At 35.4% G+C, this 27,434-nt stretch overlaps 1 protein-coding gene across 11 annotated transcripts in view; it reads right to left on the bottom strand.

Annotated features, from left to right (window-relative positions):
• Nucleotides 1–27,434, bottom strand: part of shank3a (SH3 and multiple ankyrin repeat domains 3a) — a 1,684,705-nt gene that overhangs the window by 93,980 nt on the left and 1,563,291 nt on the right. For all 11 annotated transcript variants that reach the window (XR_005634694.1, XM_039761519.1, XM_039761518.1 and 8 more), the window contains 2 exons: nucleotides 13,496–13,620; nucleotides 1,169–1,304 (listed from right to left, as the gene is read on the bottom strand). Coding sequence is in view for 10 of the 11 variants with exons in the window: in XM_039761519.1 (XP_039617453.1) it covers nucleotides 1,169–1,304; nucleotides 13,496–13,620 (261 nt within the window). In the remaining variant the exon portion in view is untranslated. The remainder of the gene's footprint in view (nucleotides 1–1,168; nucleotides 1,305–13,495; nucleotides 13,621–27,434) is intronic.

Genomic DNA, 27,434 nt, shown 5'->3' with positions numbered 1-27,434 from the left:
GTACCAGGAATGTTTTTAGATTAATGAGTAAAAGGAGTGTGAGTGCCAATTCATTTGTGAAATGAAAGGAACTTTTATTCACTCCTTACAAACAAGTATGACTTACAGATTATTTTAAGTCTGGTCTAAGCCTACACATTGTCCCAACTTAGAATTTGGACCATGTTGTCCTTTTAAAAAGCATGTCAGGAATTAAAAGAAAACCACAATATGTTATTTTAAATGTTTGTGCTGAGCTGTGCATTTACAGTGTCAAAGCTCAGTTGTGAGAACACCATGCATTCCTTGGGGGCATCTGATGTCTCAATAGTGTGGTCATTTACTATTTTTGGCCATCCCATTTAAAGCCAATATATATGCTCAGTAATTGTACCTCTTGAAACAAAGAAAAGATTAAGTGGTAAGAAAATACTTCTTTTTTGTGTTAAATTGTGGTTTTCACATGTTGTTGCTTGTTTAATGGCTAAGTTTTTTGCCCTTTATCTTGGATGCTGATCTATAGTCCTTTGGTGTTACAATTTGGACCTCTTTATGGGCATATGTTTTAAACAGAATCTTTGTTACTAGTTGCAAAAGAAAAGCAGAATTTTGATTCGAAAATTCATAAAAGATGGGGACCTGTAGGGACTGGCAGGGAACTAACCATTACTCTACAGCCCATTAGGTGGCAGGATATGGTCCAAGTTTGGACTCTTGTTGTTCTTTTATGTGAAGTATTCTAGAAGCTACAAAAAATACCTCTCCATTAAATGCATACATAAGGCTAAGGGGTGAAGTGGTCTCAGTCACTACGGCTTGGTGGCCCCAGCACTTTATAGATTCAATCAGACCTTGGAGGTGGTCTTAGTCTTAAATTCAATTAACCTTGTATATGAAGTTTAAAGCCAAGTCAAGCCATAGTCTAAGTGACCTTAAGAGTGATGTGGAAATTTGAGGAAGACAAGCAGAGAGAGAAAAAGAGAGCCAGAGAGAGAAAGAGTCAGAGTGAAGATCACAGAATGGAATGCATTAAAGTAAAGAGAAGAAATCAATACTAAGAATGTAGGCCCATGGCTGATGTATATATATATATATATATGGTTTTAAATACATATACAGTGCAATTATCAACGTCAGAGCACAGATTACTATGTTGCCTACTGAACATGTATACAGTTAAAATTCATACCTTTTTTGCGTACCACTTCTTCAGTTTCTGGTTTCCGGCTCACAGAAACTACCTTCATTATCAGATGATTCCCTCCCTGCCGTATCAATGACACCACTTGCTTGTGCCCTACTTTCACCACGTTCACTCCATTTACCTGAAAGGTAGCAGTTTAGTAAAATTTAGCATAGCTTTTATAAGTTAACAAATTCCTTAGAGAGCTGAGCAGGATGCACTTTTACACTTTATGATCCATTTTCAGATGCATTACCTTAAAAATGCTTGAATTTTGTAGTATTATTTGCCCGCAAACATTTAAGACAGAATGTGAGCTTAATATTTCCTGTTTAATGGATATGTATTCTTTACCTGGTATATGGCTCAAACTTGGAATTTACTAAATGGATAAGAAAACTTTTTGGGAAGAAAACATGCTTAAAAAGTTTAATGTACTTTAGAAATATGGGAAAACACACATTAAAAAAATTTATACACCTTCTGATCACATCTTTTTTTCATGGGGAAGCAGTAGCCTTTTTCAGCACTATGCAGTCTAAAGCAGGAACTAGTCGTATATCAGACAACAGAAAACTGCAGGGCATACTCACCCAAACTAGGCCAGTTTACAAGTACTGAACAATGTACTATGAGACCAGAGTACCTGACAATATCTATATACTATAGATATAGGAAGCCCCCAGGGAAAGTGACAATGTTGAGCAATTTATATGTGGCAAAACTACTAACCACTGTGTCTCTAGAATGCATATATAATAAAAGCATGAAAGCTTGTTCATATATCAAAAGAGAATATCAGCCATCTTATGTTGTGAATACCAGGGTGCGTACAGCCGCCCTAACCCCGACACAGACAGGCTGGACACAAGTATTACCACACAGCACAAGGTTTTATATACAGTCGGGAAGTGCTTTTCTCTGCTCCCCACAGCAACATAATAACCCCAGCACAGTAAAACACAGTCCCTTCTCTCAGCAAGTCCTTCCATCTCCACTCCTCCTCATGAGCTTCATCCACTTCTTACCAACTCTGGCTCAGCGAATGGAGTGGGGTGGCCCTTTTATAGGGCACTTAGAAGTGCTGCAACCCATGGTTCATAAACTGTAAAGGCCCTGGGTTGAGCTTCTAAGCTCCCAAACCGTGGCCCCACTGTGAACCAGGGGGGTTGCCCTATTATGTTTCGGGGTGGGTATTGCCCTGAATATGCACTCTTCCCCTGTCCAGCACAATGTATAGTACAGTATACAGTAGAGCTGCTGAACATTGTTGATGTTATATTTAGATTTATTTTTATACTAGTTTACATGTTATTTTAGAATATCTGCAGTTCCCAAAAACAAATACCAACATAAATTATTTAGGATATTTATTGGAAAGTTTTCTTTTTCAATGCTTAACACTACAATCTACATGCTACATTTATAAAAAATAAAATAACCTTGGAGGACTTTAACAGGGCCTGCATAGTACCCACATGACAATAAAAGCCTAGCCTTTTTAGCAACGATTAAGCTTTACATTAAACTGGCTTAAGGAAAAACTACTGACACGCTAAGGCAGTGATCTTCCTTTGATGACAAGCCTTAGTTTTCAAAATAAGCAAAGAAGGGTTAGGGAATATAAGAGAATACCATATACAGTGGATTCAGAAAATATTTAGACACCATCACTTTCTGCGCAATTTATTGTTGTGGTTTTGATTTTAAATGGAAGACTGTGCCATTTTTGCTCATCAATCTACACTCAATAACTCATAATGACAATGTAAAAATATTTTTTAAGATATGTTTGCAGATTTATTAAAAGTCAAAACCTGAAATCTATTATTTATATAGATATTCAGATCTTTTGCTGTGGCACTCCAAATTATGGTCAAGTGTTTGCTTTAATTATCCTTCAGATGTTTCTAGAACTTCACTGGAGTCCACCTCTGGTAAACTGAATCGATCAGACATAGAAAGGCACACACATGTGTATATAAGGTCCCACAATTCTCACTGCATGTGGGGACAACCACCAACCAATCATGCCCAACAATTCCGCTGTGGACCTCTGCAATAAGACTGTAGTGAGGCATTCCAGTGTTTCCAGGAGCACAGTCTCCTTAATAATTATGAAATGGAAGAAGTTTGGAACCATCTTCCTAGAGTTGGCCATCCTGGCTAAAATTAGTCACCAGGCAATAAGGGCTTTGGTCAGAGAGGTTAGCAATAACTCAATCAAATGATCACTCTAGCAGAGCTAAATAAATCCGGTGCTCCAATAGGACAATCTGTTGGAAGAATGACCATCTCAACAGCACTCCATCAATCAGGCGTTTTCAGGAGAATGGCAAGATAGAAGCTACTCTTTGCAAAGACAAGAAAAAGACAGTTTACAGATGCTTCCCCTCTAATCTAATAAAACTTGAGAGGATTCATCAGGAAAAAATGGATAAACTGCCCAAATCCAAGTGTTCAAAGCTTGTAGAAGTTTACCCAAGAAGACTCAAAGCTATAATTACCGCCAAAGAGGCCTCTACAAAGTACTGCATTAAGGGTCTTTATTACTTATGTGAAGGGGAGATTTCAGTGTTTCAGTTTTAATAAATTTGCAAACCTTTGTGACGAAATCACTCGAAAACTAGACAAACAAAAATTTGGGAATCTCCACAGTGAACTCTGTTTAATAAAAAGAAAAGGCTAAAAGAAAGAAAAGTTAACAAACTCCAAGAATCAAATGACCTTGGCTGCATATCACACAAAGTCTGTTACTTGTGTACTTCTCAGAATAGGAGCTATGCCTCCTTTTGGTTTCGACAAGCTTATATAATGGAGAGCCTGGAAGAGACAGGACCTCCCAGGAAGGAAGTGAAAGTGACCTTATTTGGTTTCCAAGCATTCTTTAGTACTGCAGAGCTAAGGGGAGAAAGCATTGCCAACCACACCCTCTCATGATGTGGAGTGGCATTGCTTACCTTGTCAGAGCCCTGAAGGTGTCCCCCAAGTGCATGTGCCTGACACTGAAAATATGTTTTCACTTTGACATTAAGGATTATTGAGTTTGGTCTGATCACAAATGAATCAATATGAAATTAAATCTACAAGTGAAGGGGGGTGAATACTTTCTGAATCCAATGTACACCATCTTAATGTTAAAAGTGGTCACCACTGTATTGTTTGATCAATATGATTAATGCAATTATACAATTTTATATACCTAAATCTATTATCAGAGTCAGTAAATCAAAATCAGGGTCATAAGTCAGACTTTATAGGGTATCTGCATAGTCAACTGTGCTTCCTGATGCAGTAGTTCATGAAAGCATTATGAGAAACTCATCACAGAAAGATATAGTGCAAAACAGTTAATGGTCAAGTACACTTCAGATCAACGAATGGAAGGGGATTTAGAAAAAAAGCTGCCACAAACAAAAATATAATAAACCTATTACCCATCAATACGCTTTGTTGTATGCTGTGAACAATAAGCAATGGTAATATATATATTGTATGACAGGAAATGGAGGCATATGAATGACTTTTAAGTGAGTATTCTAAAAAGTAGAAATTACCTGTCCTTTAAGTTAAATTCATTGTTGAGTGATTGCCCCTAACAATGGTTTTGTATTAGTGTCTTCTTCATCCGTAAAGGGTGCTGGATCAAATTAAACAATGCTCAGAATTATAGTTGGATAGAAAAGGGATGGAATAATACAAGGTACATCAATGTTGTAAAGGGTTATCTAGAAAGGTCAAAACCTTTATAAGAAAGCTTCTGGCAATTCTGAGGTCAGAACACAAAAAGACCATCATCAAATAAGTTGTGTAAAATAAAATCAAGATAAGCAATGCAACTCCAGGCATGTTCCTCACATACATGAAGTCAAGTGACAGAGCATAGTTATCAATGGATAAATAAAGAAACCAAAATGGAGTGTGCGGTATAGGCATAATAAGGAAATGAGTGTCAAAACTTTCTTGCATTCAGGACACAATGTATTGAGAACAATTAGCAATGTTATTGTCATATACCTGTAAAACAGTTATCAATGCCAGTGAGCAGTTGCTGCTTTAACCATTAGAAGCACTGATGCTGTTTCTTGTTGCTGGGCTGTGGTTTTTGCATACAGACGCATTGCTAGGCTGGTGGTGTGAAGAGTGGCATGTTGTTCGCCCTGTTAGTTTCTGTAAAAGAAAATTGTGTGAGTTCGTCTAAAACCATGGTGTCTCTGCTCTTACAGTTTTTTCTCTTTCATCCTACAGGAGCATTGACACAATCACAGCTTTCTGTAAGCATCCAGGAGCCAGTAAGTGCTTTTTAAATTGTTTTAGTAGTACTAGAATTTTCTTTTATAGAGTAATTTGAAGCTAAACTGCCATAGTCTACTTACTTAATGTGACCACAGTCAAAACCTCTGCATTCTTTTCCGGGGTCAGGCATTACCTCAGATTTAAATGTGTTTTGGTAGTGCACAAGAGTGTTAATTCATTATACAGTATGCATTGTGTTTCAGATGGGGCAAATGTCAGGAGCTTTCAGCCCCCTCCTGAGTTACTGTATGTGTGGGGTGGAAGTAGGAATTTATGTTTGCATCCTCTTAGGATGCACTTTAGAAAATTTTTTTTTATTTTTTTTTTTATTAATTTTATCACTTTAGAAAAATTTAAATGAGAACCTTTCATGAAGTTGTTTGTTTTTGTTCACATATTAAACAAACAAATCTTGTATTTGGCGACTGTAAATTAGTACTAGAATGATAAATATTTGTATATGTAGCTTTCCCTTACACGGGCCAGTTACGTTTTGGTATTCTCACAAATTGAAATGATGCAAAAGGGCTGAAAAGCAACTATAATCAGATAAGAGTAAGCCGCATGTAACGAGTTGCTTTATAGTTCCTTTTGTGTCTGCCATGCTGCTGCACAAACTGAGAGATGGAGTGCATAACTGAGAGGGCAAAAAGAGGAAAAAGAGAAAGGAGACTGCATGCTGCACATCTGAAACTCCACCTCCCATTGTTTAAGTATCAACCAGCTGCAAAAGCATAAAACATGGAATAGACTGCAGAGACTTGGGTCAAAACAGCAGACAATCTAGAGGCATAGTGCAGTCCATAATACCTTTAAGAGCACAGCAGAATTTTGAGCTGTTGTAATTTGATTTTAAATTCAGAATTTTGTGTAAGCACCTACACATTTCTGATACTTTATGAAAAACATTTACCAGTTTTCTTAGATTTTAATATTTCTAGTTTCAACATGTAGATGTAAATTTTTCTTTTTCTCTTTTAGATTTTTACTCTTGAATTGATGAGAAAAATACTGTATATATGTGGACTGAGCCCATTGAAAATGGATGGATGAATAGTGTTTACTGTTTAAACATATAGATGGATTGTTAGCTAAAAATATTTTTTTCAAAATGTTTGTAATCTGTGGTACTGAAGGCAAAGACATTTTTAAATGAAAAGCTTAGGAGGCCAAGTTCAATACCTCAAAAAATTCAATAAATCATTACATCTAACCCCAAATACTAAACCAAAATTGTTAGTGAAGAAAACACATGTAGTGAACTGCTGGCAACAAAAAAAGTAAAGAAAAACAGCATTGGCAACAGTTTGTAAATTGTATGATGCTGGCCTTTTATACAGTACCTTTGACTCAGTTATTTTACATATCACACAGTTCCTCCTGACCTTGCCTATGGTGGCATAGAAACTGTCAATATATATATTTTTTTTAAGTTGTGGAACCCATGGGAAAACAAAATAGGAGCATGGGAGAACTTTAAAAAACAATAACTCTATGAATGAAACTAATCTAAAACAAAAAAATATGTGACTTTTACACCCTATTCCACATGTATAATGTTAAATAAAAGCCCAAGGAAAACACAGAAATAAATTAAATAAAACAGCTGATCGTAATAGGTAAGATGATGACATGAAAAGTTATAATTTGTCCAACGGACTGCAATTTACTTTATTCAAAGCTGAAATCTTTAAAGCCAATTTTCAACAAGGAAAAGATCTTAATTTGTATTGTATAAACTGGATGATATGAGTTATAGGGGTTTTCTTTAATCTCAAGCACAAGAGACCACTAAGGTTTTGTTTGCTTTATCTAAAATCAACTTTATTTGTTATTATGTGTGAGTTAACAGATAATTTATAAACAGGGAAGCAAAAAGAAAACCTTGTAATTTTGTGAAAGTACCATTCAAAACGAGGTTTTGTGTCTTCTACATAAATGTTAATATTACCTCTTGTCTAGTCACTCCTGTGACTGAAAGGTTAGCTAACTTGCATGCAATGTGCATGTTTTCCATCATTATACCTAATCTATAAAAATAAACACCATTGTACTTTCTTTTTAGTGGAATATAAAATTATTTTGTTAACACTTACTAGTTAACCATAAGTTGACACAATTCTATGCTATGTAAAGATTTGTTCTTTTCATCACAAAAATATTGCAAAATTAAAGTGGATTTGTATTATTTAAGATACAGAAAAGTTAAATCATTTCAGAGCACCAAGGCTCATAACTGCAACTAAGAAGTATGATTGATAAAGTGGCTCCCATTTAAGCTGTGGATATTAATATCCTCATTCTGACATTTAAATCTATAAATGGATTAATTACCCACAGTACCTCACAGACATTATTAATTCCTACTCTAGAAACCACACACTATGATCATAAGTTTCAAGTCTTCCCTGGATAAATAAAACTACTATAGGGACAGACACTGTAGATGTATTATAGTGCAACCAGAGTCTGTGATAATCTATCAGCTGATATAAGAAAAGGATCCATCAGCGATAGTATTTAAACCAAACTGTATTACTTCAGTATAGCATACTCTTGTTAGAGTTGAGGGTGAGGCTGATCATTTTTTTTACTTATTTTTTTAATGTGGCATGTGTTGTTACTAAATCTGTCTTATATCATTTTCTTATTGATGTGCTTCAATAACTCGCTAATAACTGGTTACAAAGTTGTTCCTTTTGAACTTGGAATAGGACTACAGTATAAAGTAAATGTGTCATCATCACACATGACTTACACTGTGCCACAGTTTTAATGCATGCCATCAAGATTATCGACATATTAATGTACATTACTGCAATGTATAATACCTAGGGAGATACTACACTCAGATGGGAAAGGTAGACTGAAGATGTGTAGCATGTAAGGTTGTCTTTCGCTTCTCCATTCCCAGTTGATCTTAATATATTCACACTTGAAACAATAATAGTATGCTGAAAAAATAACCATTACAGCAAAATCTCCAATGTTAAATTAACCCTTAAATGTATGCTTTCATATGTATTTCAAATGTTAAGTTAACACTGGTAACCTTCCTGTGATCACACATTATTTTGGATTTACTTTTAACTATGAACTATGGCTTGTAATGTAAATCAGAATAAACTGAACTGTTTTTCAGCTGATCTCCATTATTAATTTTGTCCGCTTGTACTCAAAATATAAAATGTGCTGTCCTTCTCAAAAGTTACCTGTTTTTTTTGTTTTTTTTTAAGTATTGTACAAATGAAGAGCAGAGACCTAATAACAATGTATATGTTTTAGTTACCTTGGGAAAGAAAATCCACCTTTCAGAAAAGTATTTATAAAATATTGTAACCTTTTCATCTATGTGATGTTTACTCAGGATTTAATAAACTAAGAAGAAAACAATTTATTTCCCGGGCTCCCTTCTATTAAAGCTACAGCACATGCATAAAAACAGCAAATATCTAAATATTCTTTAAAAAGGATGTTTTAAAACAATTTTACTCTTGCAAAAGAATAGTGATTAGTGTAGTGGTTTCTTTTCAAAGAAAAAATAACTTTGTGTGATATGTCTGTGTATGTTTATTTCTGTTAATAATGACCTTTTCATGTGTTAACTTACTGGACAATTCCTACTACTAGCTTAAAGGCTGACAGAAAGGAGACTTTTTATTTACTGTTTCCTACAGCAAGTTTTTGCTTTATACATCTTGTTTCTTGAGAAATCATCATGGAAATGAAGAAAGGATGGACGCCTACATGGACCATATGGCTCCCAAAGTAGGCACACTGTTTTGGAAGACCAAAAATAGTTGTAAGAAGGGCATTGTGACTGGTAGTGGAGTTTGATCTCCAAATATTCATCAAAAAAACATTGCCATTTGTAATGCTTAACAGATAATTGGACCATAAAGAAGAACAACTGATAGAAATTCAAAGTGATATGCAAAAACGGTAAAAAGAAAAAAATACTGTTTCCATTGTAAACTAGGAAAAAAGGCTGTTGAATTAAGGCATTAGACTGAGAATAGTATATACAAGTTCACTAAAAGAAATGCAACTCAAAGAAAGCAAGACTGCTTACTCACAATGTACATATATTTTTTTTAAGCCTGGATTTATTTCAGGCTCACTTCAATTAGGATATTCCAAATCTGAGATGAAGGCCATAGGGAGCACAGTGAAATGTCATTTAAATCCAAAATAATTACAAGCAGGGTCAAAATTACATTCTACTACTAGGCCTCAATTTTTGTTTTTTGAAAATGCAGACATTTTCATTTTTTCAACCGGCAAAACCTAAACAATAAAAATATGACATAATATAAATAAATAAGTACAATAATATTGGAAAGTTTAAAAGTTTGGATTAAGTGGGTTCAGAAATTAGATAGATAATTGAGTTGTTGAGTAAAATAAATACATAAAAAATTAAATAGCAATAAGCTTTTCATTTAGTACACTATATTAATCCCCAAGCGGAAAATGTCTTTTTGCATAAGCTTTGGAGGTCACAGCACAGGGTCAGCCATTGTACAGCCTCCATGGAGCAAATTTCACATTAAGGGCCTAATGGAATACAATTTCTTCTGGCAGTAGTGAGATTTGGACCAGCAAAAAAAAAATAAAAAATAAGAATAATAAAAAATAAAAAAGAAAGCTGCAATGAAATGAAGCTCATGATTTTCTTAAAATACATCTTTATTTATAAAAAAGTATCAGTAAGGAAAATCATACAGACTTTTCTTCCTATGTCCCAAAAATAAAGTTAAATATTGATTCTAAGTAAGTCCTATGAAGTTGAGTGCAGGTTTATGTATGACTTTGCCCTGCAAAAGCCTTCCACCCTGTCAAAGCCTAGTTCTTTCTTTGCACTTGATGTTTAATGGCATTGGCTCTTACCCCAATGACCCATGGGCTGTACTGAACAGGTACAAAAATCGATAAATTGATCTCTGTGTTTGATGCCAGGTACTACTAGTTAAATGTTGGGACCTGAGATTACGGAGGTGAGGTCCAAATAATCTGCAAAAAGAACATTCTGTATTGTTTAAATATGTTTGCATACCACAGCTATATTTTAAAACATCTGATAAAATTTAGAGCATATCATTTATATACTGTGTGTGCACGTCATTATTTATTTTTTACTTTATCTATTTTGTCAATCTGCCCATTTTTATTTGAGTCTTTCTGTCTGTACTTATATAGTATTAAAATGGAGTGAGTTAGATATATAAAGCACTTTTTGCTCTTTGGAGAATCTGTATGATTTATTAGTTTAAAGCCACCAACATTTTGGATAACAAAGGAGAAAAACTAGCCAACAGAGAAAGTTACAATAAATGACTGACTGGTCAACCAAGTCATCTATACATGGGGAAAACTGTAGAACACCATGAAGATAGCAGCTGGATAGAGATTCAAATCCTGTAACTGTGAGGCAGCAGCACTAACCTCTCTGCCCATTGTAAAACAATAATAAATAAGATATAAAAATGCCATTAAAAATATTAAAATTATGGGCCTTAAGAGGATGCAGCATATCTCAGCAAAAACACATGAAGACAAACCTAGAGAAGGTACCAGAAAATGTAGCTATATATTGGGTATGTATACATGATGAGTGTACAGTTGATGTGATTTGCTGAAAAAGGTTCACCAGTATGTGGATAGGCACTTAGATCATAGATTAAGAAAAAGCAGATTGTTGGACACTAATTCTACAGGAGATTTATGAAAGTAGAATTTCAAGTATTTTCTTATTTTACAAAGGTATTGCAGGCACAGTAACACTGCAGTAAAAAATACTGCTGCCCCACAGCTTCGGATTTGACTCCTGGCCTAGTCACATTCTATGTGAACTATAAAGTACACTAGAAAGCACACACTGTGGGCTCAGATGGATGGATGGGAAAAATGAGCCTTTGACAAAAACTACTTTAACCATCAAACTTTGTTTTATTGTTTGTTTTTGCCCAGTTTGTCTTTCCCTTGTTGTTCCAGTCTTCTGAAGATGTCAGTATGGCACAGGGTCATATAGAACCGCAGAGACAAAACAGCAACCAATCCTGGATGAAACACCAGGCCATCACTTCAACATGTCCACACTTACCTGCAGCTTGCCAATTTAATGCTGTCAGCAAATTTAGCATGCATATTTGGAGTGTGAAAGAAAAGTGGAGGAGACCACATAACTATGCTAACCAAATCATCAAGTAAAAACATAACTGGTGTGATGGGCCCCTTCAGCACTGGATCCGGGGGAGCAGCCATGGGATGCACTCTACATCCCCCAGAACGCTTGATGGCAGGGGTCACAGGTGTGGGACTTCAGGACTCAGACCTGTTGGGCTCCATGGCCACCACCCGGAGGAGCTGCTTGGATTAATGAGCCTCTGTGGGCTGGAATGCAGCCACATCTGGAAGTGCAACCTAATTAGGCAATTACCACCTGGAGCACTTCCAGGAGGGCTACAAAAAGAGCCTGCAGCCACTACTCAGGAGCCAGAATCGGGAGGAAGAGGTTGCCTGGGAGGAGTGGTGGTGCCAGAGGATTGTGTTGTGTGGAGTTAAATGCTTGCGGGACTGTGCATTGCCTGTGGGGTTCATGGGGAAGACGTGCCCCACAGGTGAATAAAAATAAAAGTCTTTGTGTTTTTACACGTGCCTCTGGGTCAGTCTGTGCCAGGTCGGGTGCAATATAGCACCTTTAGATTACACTGGCTATACTATAATGTTGTTCTAAATGCTTTGATTTAGATGCAAAAAATCAGAAAAACGATGTTACTGGAGTCATTTTATTATATGGTATAATTCAAATAAAAAGCAATGTGTATTAGTTTTCTTAACATTTCTCTTCAACTTTGCAGAGCAGAAGGTGGAAATGTACATTTCTCTGTAATACAGACAGCATACCTATGTGCTCCGAAGATTGCAGCAATGATCTCTTTATTTAATCTGCTGGACAGGTGTCAACAAGAAACAACACAGCAAAAAAAAGCTAATATTTTATGAGTTATTTTCCAAAAGTTGTTTAAACCAGTTTATTTATTTTAGAAAACAGACTTTATTAAAAATCCTGCATTCTTTTTTATGCATTTTTTGTTTACAAATGTTTTATGTCCTGGATTATATTAAAAAATCAGTGATTGTTGTCAGACTTCACAGATGATATTTCAGTTCATTTTTGTAAAGTTATTTCAGAGTTATTTTTATCATTATATTTGCACCATAATCCACTTTTCACCCAATTTTGTATGCACCAAAACAATTTACTAATTTCAACCTCTCTTTGACTCCTTGTGTAGGTCACTTTATCATAAGTAAGCTGTTAAAAACGTATCAATATTTGTGAAGAATCAGTTAATTTGTGCAATATTTTGTAATGATAACCATTAATTAAATGCACTATATAAATTGATATTTTCCTTTATTTGTACACTCACACCTTTCCGACACCACTGGATTTAACAAAAACAACACAGGGTTGACTTTTGCAGCATAAAGAATACAGTTGGTTTTACATTTACAACTATTAAAAATGCAGAGCTGAAAATCCAGACACTCACTGTGTCCCGTCTTTCTTGTATGGCATTTTTCCAATACGGTATTATATAGGTAAATAGTAAAAAAAAATTCCTGTTTGAAGATCTGGACATTAAGTTTTAAAATATTATGCTCTTCTGTCATTTTTAATCTACTGTACACAGGTTTATTTATAAAATGCAGAAGCTTAGTATTAAATACAGACAGAGTTATTTCTATCATCAGGACAACCAACTAGCAATCAACTGTTATGTAGCACAGCAAAAGTATATTTGCATCCCAGAAGCATTCTTTCACATTTGAAACTTTCAGTGTCATAGGATAATTGACTGAAATGTCGAACCATATCTTTAACAAAACTACTGAAAAATAGTGGTTAGCTCTCAATTTTTTTTAACCTGATACTACCAGTTCAGAAAATAAAAAAATACAGTTCATCAGTCCTTCTGCCTTTTACAGTCTGTCTTTCTACTCTAAATGTATGCTTTACTCATTCTTTACCTCAATGAGGAAGTCTCCTGTTCTCAGTCCTGCCCTCCAGGCCACGCCTTCCACATCCACAGACTCAAGGTACTGCAGTGCTGGAAAAGCTGGGGTGGGTGTGAATTCTTCAATGGGAGTCTCCGCTGATAAAAACATTAAAAAACAGATTTAGTTTATAATTACAAGGCTAAAGGACAAGTTACGTTATGGCAAAGCATTACAACCAGATGCATTGATCCAAACCATGTAAGGTTGGGGAGCAAATCAGAAATATGGAAATGCATTTGTTCCTATATTTTGGTTGCACATAGACATGAAAAGAAGTTCTTATCTGATTCTAACACACACAAATGGCCAATTTTGGCTATTAAAAAATAAATATATATATACAGTAAATACTTGTAGTATTGGTCCAACTAGAGTACTTGAACACATAATATAGAAAAAAAACAAAAATTTGATTATACTATTAATATATTCATACACAGTATAAATAATTTAAAAAAAAATGAATACATTCATGAAATGTGTATATACTTCACTTTTAAATAAAGACAAGTAAAAAAAATAGTTTATTAGTTCATGCATTCATTTTAACCTGTTCAGTATCAAAGAAAGCCAAAGTCTACCTTGACTGCCTTTTGAAACATGGCAGGAAACAGGTCAGACTCAAATGCAAAGTGCAAAATATGGTCTGGCCCTGGAGAGCTGGTGGTTCTTTAGTCATTTGAACCCCATTATTAAATGATGGCTGGTTAAGAAAGCATGCAGCATTTAAAACCTTAATAAATACAGCAACTGAAATAGGCAATAAAGGGTTCTAAACTGTAACAAGCAAGTTAACTTCCTCCTAAAATATATTGCTTTATTAGTAAATAAACAGGTCCTCATAAAAAACTGGTTAAAGTGAAAACCTGCAGTCACTGCAAACCTCCCAGTAATGTACTGAGTACCCCGACCTACGATTTTTTGAGAACTGGGCCAGCTAGTACATATACATTAATTCATCTCTTATGAAATCAATTAACTATCTTTAGGGTTAGCATTTCCCTACAGCATAACAGAAACCGATGCTGAAGAAGGCTAGACACAATGAAGTACACTGCTAAAAAGTAAAGTTTATTGAGCAACGTAACCTGTCATTATACAGTTTTGGTAGGTTTATGGTTTTTTTAGGGTGTCATGGTTCTCAGCCTCTTTATAGATTTCTTTATGAAAGCAAGTTAAGAGTGTTCAATATTTGTCAGGTCTTTTCCTTTTAATTATGCTCCACATATGAATCTCTCTGTGTCACCAAATAAAAACTTGCTCTTGTTGCTACCAGTGTCATAGTCAAAGTACTCTCAGACAGTGCTTTGTCATCTATAACCAATAATTCTTTGTTGAGTGTCCACATAAAAAACATGCCCTGTGTAGGCAGCTAACAACCTTTATGCTCATGAGGCTACATAGCCATTCAGTGAAAAAGGGGAGACAATCAATAGTAACATCCCATTTGAGGACTGGCTTAGCGTAAACAACAATTTGCAGTTAAATTACTCTGTGAGCACTACTTAGCATTACACAATAGAATTATCTATTGACATGTAATAATTGGATATTTGTATTCATTGTAGCATACACTTAAAATCCATTTATCAAAGCGGTAAATTTATTTAATCTAATCAGAAAAATTGATTCATTTAAGAAGCTAAATAAATGTAGTGAATGTTGCCCATAACCAGAAGACAGAAAAAAATTGTGAGTACAACAAAACTGCATATGTTTTTTAAAAAGAGTATTACATACAATTAGAGTATTAAAAATCATTACGAATTGTCAGAAATCACAAATATATTTGAATCAGTCTAATTCTAGATTTGCAAAGATGTCTACCTGCCAAAGCATATTTCACTTCTGGAGTATTTTTCACATCCCAAACCATTCCTTGAGACACCTCCGCCATTTCATATGTTTGTTAAATTGCACCAACAGCAATCTTGATTCAGGTTAATGAGGTAGTAATTTGCTGCACCAATAAACAAATGGGTTTATTATATGGTAACACAAATACTGGGGTACTTTCAGGAGAAGTTAAAGCACTTCTGAGAGACATAAAACCACTGCTTTGCATCAAGAGGATATGGTCACACCAAACAGGATTTTCAAGATGTGGTGTTTAAACTGTCATAAAGAAAGGGGAAGAAACTGGACATTTTAAAGACAGAAACCACTGAATGAAAAAAAATGTATGCATCAGATAAGCAATACTTTAAGGTCATTGTGTTAAACAGCAGAAGAAAACAAAGTAAAGTGCTTGGTCAGCATCTGGCAGAGCCACCTGATACCTAAGAAACTGCATGAATAGGTTTGTGAAGCTTGCTGGGATGAATGGCCAGTTTTGCTAAAACTGCACCTAATGTTTTAACATTCAAAGTACATGTTTTATCTCTGCCAAACAAAGCTTAAAAGAAATGGTTTGGCAGGGTGCATTGCAGCTAACAAACAATTGTTGTGGAAAGGCAATAAACAGAAGAGCCTGCAGTTTGCAAAATACCTTAAAGCATGGCATGTCATCCAGGGGCAGCATGTCTTATGTATTGAGGAGTTTAAAATTGAAAATTTATAATTCACAATGACACCAGTAAGTCAAAAGACTTGTCAAGAAGTATACTGATGTCTAATTGCAGCCTTGTGTAAAGCATTGTGGGAGTTTTGTCATAGTCTAGTGATTCATGTAAGCCAACAGTGAAGATCTGGTTAAAACTGAAGGAATGATTAATGAGAAACATAAACATATTTTAGTCATCATAATGTAAATTATTGGCAAGCAAAAACTATTTAGCAAGATAATGACCCAAACACAATTGTCATATACTTGGGGTGTAAGTCTGCAGATGGAATATTAACAATATTACTGTAGATTGTCCACCTCAACTCAACTGAACCCAGGTGGACTGGTGATACTAAACTGGTCCTGGTGTGTGTACATGTCTGTGTGTTCACCCTGCAGTGGTCTGGTGCTCCATACAGGAATTGTGCCTGTGCCTGCCTTATGCCAGATGTTTACTGAGATTGGCTCCAGCTGCTCCATGACCCTGCTCTGGATAAATAGGCTTGGAAAACAGATGGATGGAGTCACTTGGCCAGAGAATAAGCAACCAAAATCAAAAGAAGAACTACAGCAAATCCTGCATGAATTTTTGCTACTTGTTATTGTATTTATGCTTGTGTTTATTTCAATACTGTGTAGTGATTTCATAGGCAAATTAACACCGCCTCGATAACTAGCAGTAAAAATATGTAATTTTCTTGGGTGGTCGAAGACTTGCACAGTCATGTATATATGAACACAGACGAACAAAAGCACAGTAAATACAAAATCCCTTCTGTGACAGACTCAAATAATCAGTTCTCCTGTAACAGTCCAAAGATATCAACCAAGACAACAATAATAAATTATTCTAATGTGTAAGTCCAATATTCTCCATAAGATGGCACTCAAGGACAGTTCTATTCACCTCCAGGTTATCTCCCCTCAAAAAAGGTGTGAGACAGCAATAACTTACACAAGGAAGTCCTGAAATGCAATATAAAGTAATTTTTCAACAAATTTGTTAAAGACAACAAAGATATATTTCTGAGAAATGGGCTCACAGAATGAAAAACAAGTGTTTAAATTAAGAGGACATTTTCCTCATGAAAATGTATAATTTGGAAAGCACTACAGATCTCAGATAATAGTTATTATTATTGACATTATTATATATAAGTAGAATATGTAGAAACTTGACTTTCCTGATTGAAAATTCTAGAAAAGAATGCAGGCTAAAATGAACTGTGCAAGCATATAGCAATGTGTACATCTCAGATATCAAAAAATAGATGTTAAAAAACATGAAAGAAATCATTAAAATACTAAACTATTGAAAAACACATTGATTATGTTTGGTTACTTTTCAGAATTTATTTCACTATTGATGCTGTCTACTTCACTAATGGCAAATTTTAGCTTGTTGTTCTGCTACTAAACAGCAATAATACATGGACTACATAAAATGTTTCTTTTTCCATAGAACTGCAATGAACTATCAATGTTTACATCGATGAATTCTAAAGTAATCTATGAGTAACTTTTTTAAAGCACCTGAAAAGGACTGTAAAGAGATGATAAAACTTGAGATATAAGTAGACAAAAAATAACCTTGCAGTACTGTAAGTTTTTCAAAGATAAATATAACATTCTCATACCAACTTAATTCAATTCAGGGTCATAGGATGGGCTAGAGTCTATTCTGAAAGCACTGGCTGCAAGGCAGGAACCAACCCTGCACAAGCTATCAGTCCAGCATAGGCCTTAAATACACTCACACAAATTAGAGGGCTAATTTGAATTTGCCAGCCAACTTAAGAGGCACGTCTTTGGAGTGTGGGAAAACAACTTAAAATACACGGATGAGAAACCACACAGGCATGGGAAGAAAATGCAAACTCCACATAAATGCTGAGTGGACGTAGGATTAAAAGTCAGGATCAATGAGGCAGCAACAAGACTTTGTCAAGCGTTTTTCTTATATTGTCTTAAAGAACCCAGAGAAAGTATGCATTTTCATGTAAATATGACAGTTGCACAAAACAGCATAAGAATGTAATTCACCATTCAGAGTAATGGATGATATGCATTTTTAGAGATAATAGCTAGTAGTGTGTACTTTCCAGACTGTACATACATCATAATTATACAATGTAAGACATTACTGGTAGAGACCATACCTTCATATTGTGCGATAATTAAGGAACTTCTGCATGTTCCAAGGGAAGGACAGACATGGGGGCCATTGGCCTAGGTCTGCTGAACTTCCTGGTTACCTCCAGTCATATGTTTTCTCAAAGAATGCTGCTAATTGAAGCTTTATTCATTTTTTTAAAGGTGGTGAAAAAATCTTTGTCAGCCTTTCTTTGAATGTATTTTTTTAAAAAAGTGTGGATGTCTGTTATAGACAGTGTTGTGTAAGTTCACACCTCACAAGTTACGTTCACACAGATTAAAATGAATACATTCACATTCACAGTTCACCATTTCAATTTGAACTAGTTCATGTTCAGTTCATTTTGTATTTTTTAAGGAGTGAGAATAAATGACCCATGAGTTTACTTTTTTCAATTTTGCATGCCTTATATTAAGCTATTACAGTGTTCTTGAATAAAATACAATAATTATGAAGACTTTTTTATTTAAATACACTTTATTGAGTTACACCCAGCAACAAACACATATAACTATATATGCTAATATCCTCCGGGTCAAAAAAGAAATGAAATAGTTGCAAGTATAAATAAAAATTACCGCTCTATTTCCAACCACGTGACAGAAATGGTGACTATGGAACCAGCGTGTTGATGAACTAACCTATTACGCTGCCAGTCAAATTATGCTGCCGTTCATATTTCATGTCCCATGGGGAAAAATTTAAACTGGCCTCGCGAAGTACATTTTCCTAAAAAAGAAAGTGGAGCTTCACCGTGTGCTTGTGAAAGCAGGAGTGCAACTTAAGCACAAGCGGGCAGATACAGACAGTGCCTATTTGGTTTTACGTTATTTATCGAATAAAAATAAATGGCAAAAAATGTGTATAAAATAAATATTTGTAAAAATCCAATATTTGTGCTTATGCAAATACTGTATTCAGATTCAGCTCCACCCCTACATTACAGGGTAAGGCAAAACATTTAATCTGAACCTAAACCATATCCAGAACGTCATATAAAACTGAACTAGCTCACATTCAAGTTCTTCATTTGCAAATATGTTACATTAAGTTCACCATTCTTAGAAAAATGAGCTTGTTCAATGAACATGCTCTTTTGAACTAGTTCATGCACAACAGTAGTTATAGAAAGTATACTTGTCCTCTAACTGAAATTCATGAGGAAAGGCAAGAAGTCTTAGGGCCTGTTGGCCAATAGATAGAAGAATAGAGTCTTTAGATAAGAAAGCTGGTAAAACTCAGGAAGACTGCTTTACTGTAGCACTTTGGAGGAAGGTAAAAGGGCAAGTAACACAACTGAAAGACAGAGGCTCAGGCCTGTAAAGTAAACATTTTGGGTCAATCAAATTTTTGCTTTCTGTTTTCTTGTGTACATATTCTTCTTTGGTTGTCCAAGAGGTTCAAATAGCTTGTTACATCCTTTGGTCTATGTATTATTTTGGATTTGGGGCGATAATACTACATCCAAGTCAATTAACAATAACCCACACAACAGGTCGATCTCTCCATTCGATATATTCTCTTTGACTTCCAGTCAAGCAGCATTAAGATACAACTTCATTTTACCATACAATGTCCTTTTGTGTATAATGTACTTTTGGAAACTGTTTTTTAAGACTGAGAAATTAACATTTTGACATGAATGTCAATACCACGACAACGTTCATGGACCTAAAAAATGTCACACAAAAAAGCAAGGTAAGATTGTTGGGTATCCAGTTCTTCAAGTGTGTGATCTAAATTGATGGATGGACTCAATCCTGATAAAACAGAAATCTTATTAGTTGGTACCAAATCTGTCCTCTCTACCCTTCATGGGCTAAAAATTGAAACTGATGGGATCCTGGTTGAACCCTCAGCATCGGTCCGTAGTATGGGTGTCAACTTTGATCAGCTTCTTACTTTTCAATCACACATTAACTCAATAATACAGACAGCCTTTTTTCATCAGCAACATTGTTCAAGTGTGAAGAATACTGAAACACTCATTCATGCTTTCATCACTACCCGTCTGGAATATTGCAATGCATTGTTTTATAGCGTACTGACTAAATATATCAATAGATTACAGTATGTTCAGAATTCTGCTGCTCGTTTACTTACACAAACTACAAAATCTGCTCACATCACTCCTGTCTTTAATGATTTGTATTGGTTACCAGTTTCTTCAAGAATCAAATATAAAATTATTCTTCTCACCTTTAAAGCCCTTCATGGGTTAGCCCTCATTATCTGTCTGAGCTGCTGCTTCCTTACACTCCTGCCCATGCATTACGATCATCGGACGCTAAATTACTCACTGTACCTAAACAGAGGTTAGTAATTATGGGTGGCAGAGCTTTCAGTGTGATAGCCCCTAAAATTTGTAATTCGTGAGGAAAAATCTATTATTAGTTATTATTAGTTAGTTATTATTAGTTAGTAGTTATTATTAATTTCAAACTTCTGTTAAAAACACATCTTTTCAATGAGTATTATTCTTTTTCTTGTATGTAATTTGTACTGTCTTGTTAATGTGTTTTTTGAATTGTAAAGTGTCCTTGAGTGTATGAAAGGCGCAACATAAATAAAACTTATTATTATTATTATGGAGAGCCTGCACAAAGGAGATGTTGATATTGGTGGTAGTGATGGTGTGCAATCCTCAATCAAATTGCTTCAGATCCTGTTGGGACTACATCACTATGGATGGATCCTTGGTGGGGCCCATAGAATCAGTCTTAGTCAGAACTTCACCTCTGACCTTGCCACCATGTGTGGCCCTATCAGGTGTATACAACCCCGATGGCATCGCTCAGTGTATCATTGATCATGCAAACCACTCCGCCACATTAAGGCGCTGACTCAATGGAGGAAGTAAGCAGTATGTTATTAAAAAAAGTTCAAAATTCCCAGGAAAATAAGTGAAAATAGTGACTGCTGTCAGCATGCTTCTTTTTTACAATATATATTGTGAGCAGTCAGAAGATGGAAGTCAACAAGTTGAAAAGCATGGGCATAAAGATGCCAAAATAAATAGTTAAAGTTATATAATAAAAATAAAAATCTGTAAAAAGTATGAAAATTCTGTAAAAAATATGAAAATAAACTTTTAATGTGCATTTTTTAAGATTAGTCTAAAACAGGTATGTTTCTGCACAGAAGGAAGAGAAGAAGTGAACTGCTGCGATTCTGAAATTACTAATCTTAATTTTAATTTAATATTTTTAAATAACAGATGTTGTTATAAATAAAAGGAGAGAAAACCGTCATTCAGGTCAGGTCATTTTGGGGAGCCTGCACTGGTATAGTGTGTTGCTGCACCCACCACATGACGAAACAGAGATCCTGGTTGGCAACCCTGCAGGTAGACATATGGTCCAGTCCCACAATCTCTGGAAATGATCCTCTATCTGCCGCAAACAGATGTTACGTAGTCGTCTCCTTGACGTTGTGCAGCCACCTGTATCCTCAACAATTAAGATCCTACGAGCCAGATCATCCTCTGGGAATTGTGCCACATGGCCGTAGTGCCATAACTAGTGCTCCCTCACAATGTAGGTAATGTGCCTCATTTGGGATTCCAAGAGTGAGCAACTGCTCATTTGACACAAAGTCAAATCAGCGGTACCCAAGGATTCTCCGAAGAGACACAATACCGAAGGAGTCCAATCTTCATCTCAGGTCACTGGATGGCATCCATGTCTCGCAACCATATTGTAAAACAGGAAGCACCAGGACTTTAAAGACTTGGACCTTTTGCAAAGATATTGGGAGTGCCATACACCTCTTTCCAGCAAGCTCATTACGCCCCCCCCATGCTTTCCCAGTCCATCTACTGACTTCAAAGGAAGATTCACCAGAGACATGAATGTTGCTGCCGAGGTAAGTAAACCTCTCAACGCAGTCAACACTCATTAAAGGCCTGTTTCTTGGTTTTTATCCAGGATACTTGCAAGCCAAGACACTCAGACTCATCACTTAGTCTCTCGAGAGCCCCGATCAGAGCCTCCATTGACTCCATAAAGATCACAGCATCGTCTAGGATAGCTAGTTTAGAACCAATTTAGTTTTAGGTTCCATAGTTGGCTGATAACATTTTCAAACTGTTGTTAGTGACTTTTATCATTATTTTTTCAATTGTATTGTCTAGTCTCCCATCTCCTGTTATTTACTGTGACTTAATATGGTAAAATCATTGACTCTTCTGATTTTTACTGGAAAACAGCATTTACAGTTTTAAATTTTGCCTTATCACTTCTTTTTCATTAATTTCCATACTTTTGTTACTTTTGTTTTTGCCACTTGGGTCCTCAACAATTAGGATCACATGAGCCGGATAATACTCAGGATAACCCAACACATAGGGCCTTTTGCTTTGTTCTGAACATGTTCTGGTGCAATTTTCTCATTTGTTTCTCAGCACTGTGCTTTCTTTGTGCTATTAAAGTGCTATTTTCTGTAGACATCTACTCGTGTTAGTCACATAAGACAAGTAGAGTGAAGTAAGCAAAATTTTGTTGACTTTTTATAAGGCAATAATATATATATATTATGATAATATATATATTTTTATGCCAACTATTATTTTTGATGCTAGCAAGATGGAGTAGCAAGGAGGCAGAGTCTAAAAGTACTGTAGATTACTTGAGCTCAGTATATGGATGTGTGGATTTTACCAGCTTTTTAGATATTAAAAATAATGTAATTCTTTTCTTAGTAGTTATAGATGCAGATTGGTTGAAAGTACTCAGAGTTAGTGTGTCATGGAGAGGATGTGCAGCATTGTTCGTAATGGCATTTAGTTTTGTCTTCATTCTCTGCTTAACTACTACTTCCAGGAGGTAGACTGTATCCACTAACTGAACCTGCCATTTTAATTAGCTTGTTGATTTGGTGGGCCTTGCCTGAAATAATTGTTACTGGCCCAGCACACCATAGCATAAAAATTGCACTAGCCATCACTTGAACAGAAAGAGCCCAGTTTCAGAAGAGGAATTAACCAGGATATGATGGTTATGTTTTAAGGAACAAGACAAAGGAATAATCAAGGATAGACAGGGGTCTGAAATAAAACACCAAAAAGCTGCTGTGACAAAAAACAAAATGTTATTCAAAAATTGAAGTAAAAAAATGAAAGATTGCCAGTAATTTCTGGAGAACATTTACCTGACTGTTGCTAACACTAATAAAGATTTGTTTGTTTTATTCATGAATCTAAAATCTGCACATGCAACCATTTTATATAGGAAACGAGTGATGACATTATGCATATACTGTAAATGATTTCTTTGTCAATAAACCTGTGATGACTGCTATCTGGCAATGTCAGTGTGGCAGTGTTGCCTGATTACTTCATATTAATTTACTGCTGCCTTGGCATACAGAGGCAGGGATATATACTATACAGCAACAGTTACATGGAGTTATCTAACTGTAACATTACTTTGTTTATAAGAATATTATGTATGCAATGCAATAACATTTTGCATAAATACTTCTGTCAGAGGTAATTGAGCCAAAATAATACATTCCATGTGATTATATATTCTTCAAGCATTCATCTGAAAGTCATAGGTTTAACAAACAAAGCTACAGGATGTAGATACCGTTTGTGCAGCTTCTGTGTTAAAGCTGAAGAGACTGAATGAAAACCCCAGCTTGGACACTGTAATACGTTTGCACATTCAACTTGTTTTTATATAGAGTTTTCTGAATGAATACATTTGAAAGGTTGATTGATGTCTATAAATCTGCCTGTTATAAGTTAGAATGGGTGTGTACAGGCATGTGCTCTATGAATTAGGCTGCTATGAAACAGCTGGAATTTAGACTTGTATATATTAAGCGCTGAATGTACTCCATGATTCTTTCAGTTCACATTTCATACGACAAAACCTTCTGTTCTGCTGGAATCCAGGCACTTCCAGGCAGGTGGTGCAAGTGCACTGAGAAGGGTGGAGACTACATTGAGAAATGAGATTATCAGTTTTGTTAAGGTTCATTCCATTTTCTAATAAATCCAATTTTGTAAGTTTAGCTTGACTCCCCCTTGTATTAAAAGTCATGCAAATATAAAAGAATGCATTTCTGTATGTATGGTAATATATTGTTAAGACTTAGTGGGCTTTTACTTACACAACATAAAGAATATTCAGTATTTTGGCATTAGAAAGATTCATTCAGAATTTCTAGTGTAAGCTGTGCTTTAATATTTGAAATCTGCTTCTTTTTAGTAAAAAGCAACAAGATCAGGTTAAGTAACCTGACAAAAGATCATTTTTTTTCTTGCATATAAAACACTTTAAGGTAACACAATTAATTGTAAACAATATCTAATATGGATAGCATAATCAAAGTGAGGAAAAAAAAGTATCATCAATTAAATGTGTTTGGTTATACTGTTTGCCATCCACCCACAAAACAAATGGAAGCATCTACAAGCACAACAACATTATTTACACCCAAGTGGTAAGTTCAGATGGTTCACGTTTGAAAAGTTTTTTTTTCCTAAATATCTAGTCAAAGACAGTAAAAGAAATGTTCTCAAAATCTGTTGGTAACACAGATCTAATAAACGACCCAAAGGTTACATAGAAATTACAATGAAAGTGAACTAGAAATTGGACACCTGCTGCAAACTATATGATAAGCACAGATACAACAAATGAGCAGCTATTATATACAAATAGTATATGAGCCCAACAGCTGTGGAAGGATAGAAATTGACACTGGTAAAGGAAGAGCTGTTTATTCAGGGCTGTTAAAAATGTATTAAATGCCATGATGCAGTATCACCCATTATCCATTACTGTGACTTCTCTAAGAACGCCAAAATGACAGTGATATCACCCTTGAAAGAATGAACATACATTGCATTGGAATGTACAGAAGACATCTAACAGATGGGACAGGTGGGATACTGTTGCTCATTCCCAGCAACAAGTGATGCAGAAGCTAATTTATTAAGACAGATCAGAGCTGTGGTGTTTAATAAGGGACCTACAAATTTGGCTCAGAAGTGTACCTCAGGTGTTTGTCGCAAGAAACTCATCAGGTCTAGGGTTGGAAAACAAGTTAAGCAAAGTTTCACTGGTAAGAATAAAGAGAGGTCAGGTGGTGGGTGTGTGTGATTAAGAGAAATAGAAAAAGAAAGTGAAAGGGGGAGGAATTTTGAGATGACAGAAACTGAACAAGGAATTCCACCAATAAACACAGAAAGATCCTTCTTAGCAAGGTCTTCAGGGATGCTCTTTGTTTCGCTTTCACTCCCTTCTGTTATTTTAAATAGCCGTGAGACAGAATGACAAACAGTCTCACATACAGACTCACACATGCATATTAAAAAAGGCAATTACACAACTAGAAATAGAGTGCAGTTTGCATACCACACAGCAAGAACTGTCCCTATAATCATACAACTTATCAATGAATGTTGCTGTACACGTTTAGAGATGTTTAGAAAGTTGGAGCCTGTAATTTGAGGACTATGCCACAAGGAAAACATGCCAGAGGTCATTGACATTAATGCATTGTAAGAAATGGCAGCTTATTTATATAAAACTTTGTAAAAACCTTTATAGACCATTTTAACATATATCTAGAGGCATGTGGTAACTGAAAAAAAATGAAATCATGCAGTGCTATTGTAAAGTGAACAATCCTTCATTTAGTGACTGCACTCAGTGAAGAACTCTATACAAATATAAGTTGTATTGTACATTAATTGAGTGTCATAAGCAAAACAAAATAAAATTATGAAAAGCAAAATTAGCTGACCATGTCAGAGTAAAAAGGAGACACAGTGCAACGAGGAAGACACTACCCCGCAAAAAAAAAAAACTGGATGAAAAACTGATCTAGGAATCATATTAGATATTACGTTTAATATTAGGTATTAAACGAAATGGCATAACAATTACTGTATATGTCAAAGTACATAACAAGTTGAATGAAACAAACATAAGAAAATACTACTAAATGCCTAAAGAGTCATACGCCAACACCACAAGCAGTAAGGCAAAAACAGCAGGACAAAAGCTGTCTTGATCCAGCGATATCTATTCTGAAATCAGAAATTGCATTACAGCTGTGGTATGACGCTATAATATGAGAAGTAAAAGAAAAAGTGTGTACTTCTCTAAAAATATATTCCTTCAAATGAAAAGTGCTGGGTCAAATGTTAACAAAACTCCATGCAGAAAATGCCATGGGTCCTGTCTGCATGTGACATATTTAGTTAAAAGAAAAAAGCAAACAGAAAAATCAGTCAATAAATATTTATGAAACTCTAACACCATTTACAAAAGAGGAAAAATGAACTGTTTGGCATGAATAATAAGGACACTTATTAGCATACCAGATTATATCAGAAAAATAAAAAAGCAGGATGCAAAAACCTTGCAACACCACTGTAATATGTTGTGTTAAGTGAAGATTTCAGAGGAATGATTACAGCTGTAAGTGCTTCTTTTGATGTAGCAAGGACGCCCTTGTGATACCAGCTACTGTGTAGTATTCTTCCATTTTCAACATCTGTTGCAGCCAAATAAAACAGATTCCTAAATTGATTCATCATTAAGCATAAATACACAAAAACATTTTTGAAAAGAAACAGACTGGAAGGTATTTCATATTTTGTTTTTTTTAATATTGCATGGTAGGGTGGCCCTGCAATGGTTTGTTTCCTGCCTTGCACCCTGTGTTGGCTGGGATTGGCTCCAGGAGACCCCCGTGACCCTGTAGTTAGGATGTAGCAGGTTGGATAATGGATGGATGGATGGTAGGGTGGATTTGCTTTTGTCTGTAAGGTTTGTTCTAGGAATGAATAACAGCAGAGTAGTTGAAAATAAACCCTGTAATAATAATTCTTAAAAAAAACAAGCTTACAATCTTTGCTTGAATATTTAAATCAAAAACAGAGACTATATAGGGTGGTCCAGATCTAATTATGCAATTTTCATTACGCTATAACTTATTAAGTTTATTACATAGAAAATCACCCAAAAAATCCCAGACCATCGAGAAGTGTGCGAACTGACGACATGAAGAATCGTTTTTGTGATGAACTGGAATGGTCCCTGCATAAATCAAAGTCATCCAGATGATCTGGATCTGCATAATTAGATCTGGACCACCCTGTAGATGTCTCACATGCGTGTTGATATAGATGACATGTAGATGTCTTAGTAAGTTGAAGGGTATTTGAATGTAAGATGCTAGATAAATCC

The sequence above is a fragment of the Polypterus senegalus genome, chromosome 8 (assembly GCF_016835505.1).
Source record: "Polypterus senegalus isolate Bchr_013 chromosome 8, ASM1683550v1, whole genome shotgun sequence".
Taxonomy (NCBI): domain Eukaryota; kingdom Metazoa; phylum Chordata; class Cladistia; order Polypteriformes; family Polypteridae; genus Polypterus; species Polypterus senegalus.
Note: the sequence above shows the minus strand (reverse complement) of the source record. Positions and strands in the feature narration are given on the sequence as shown.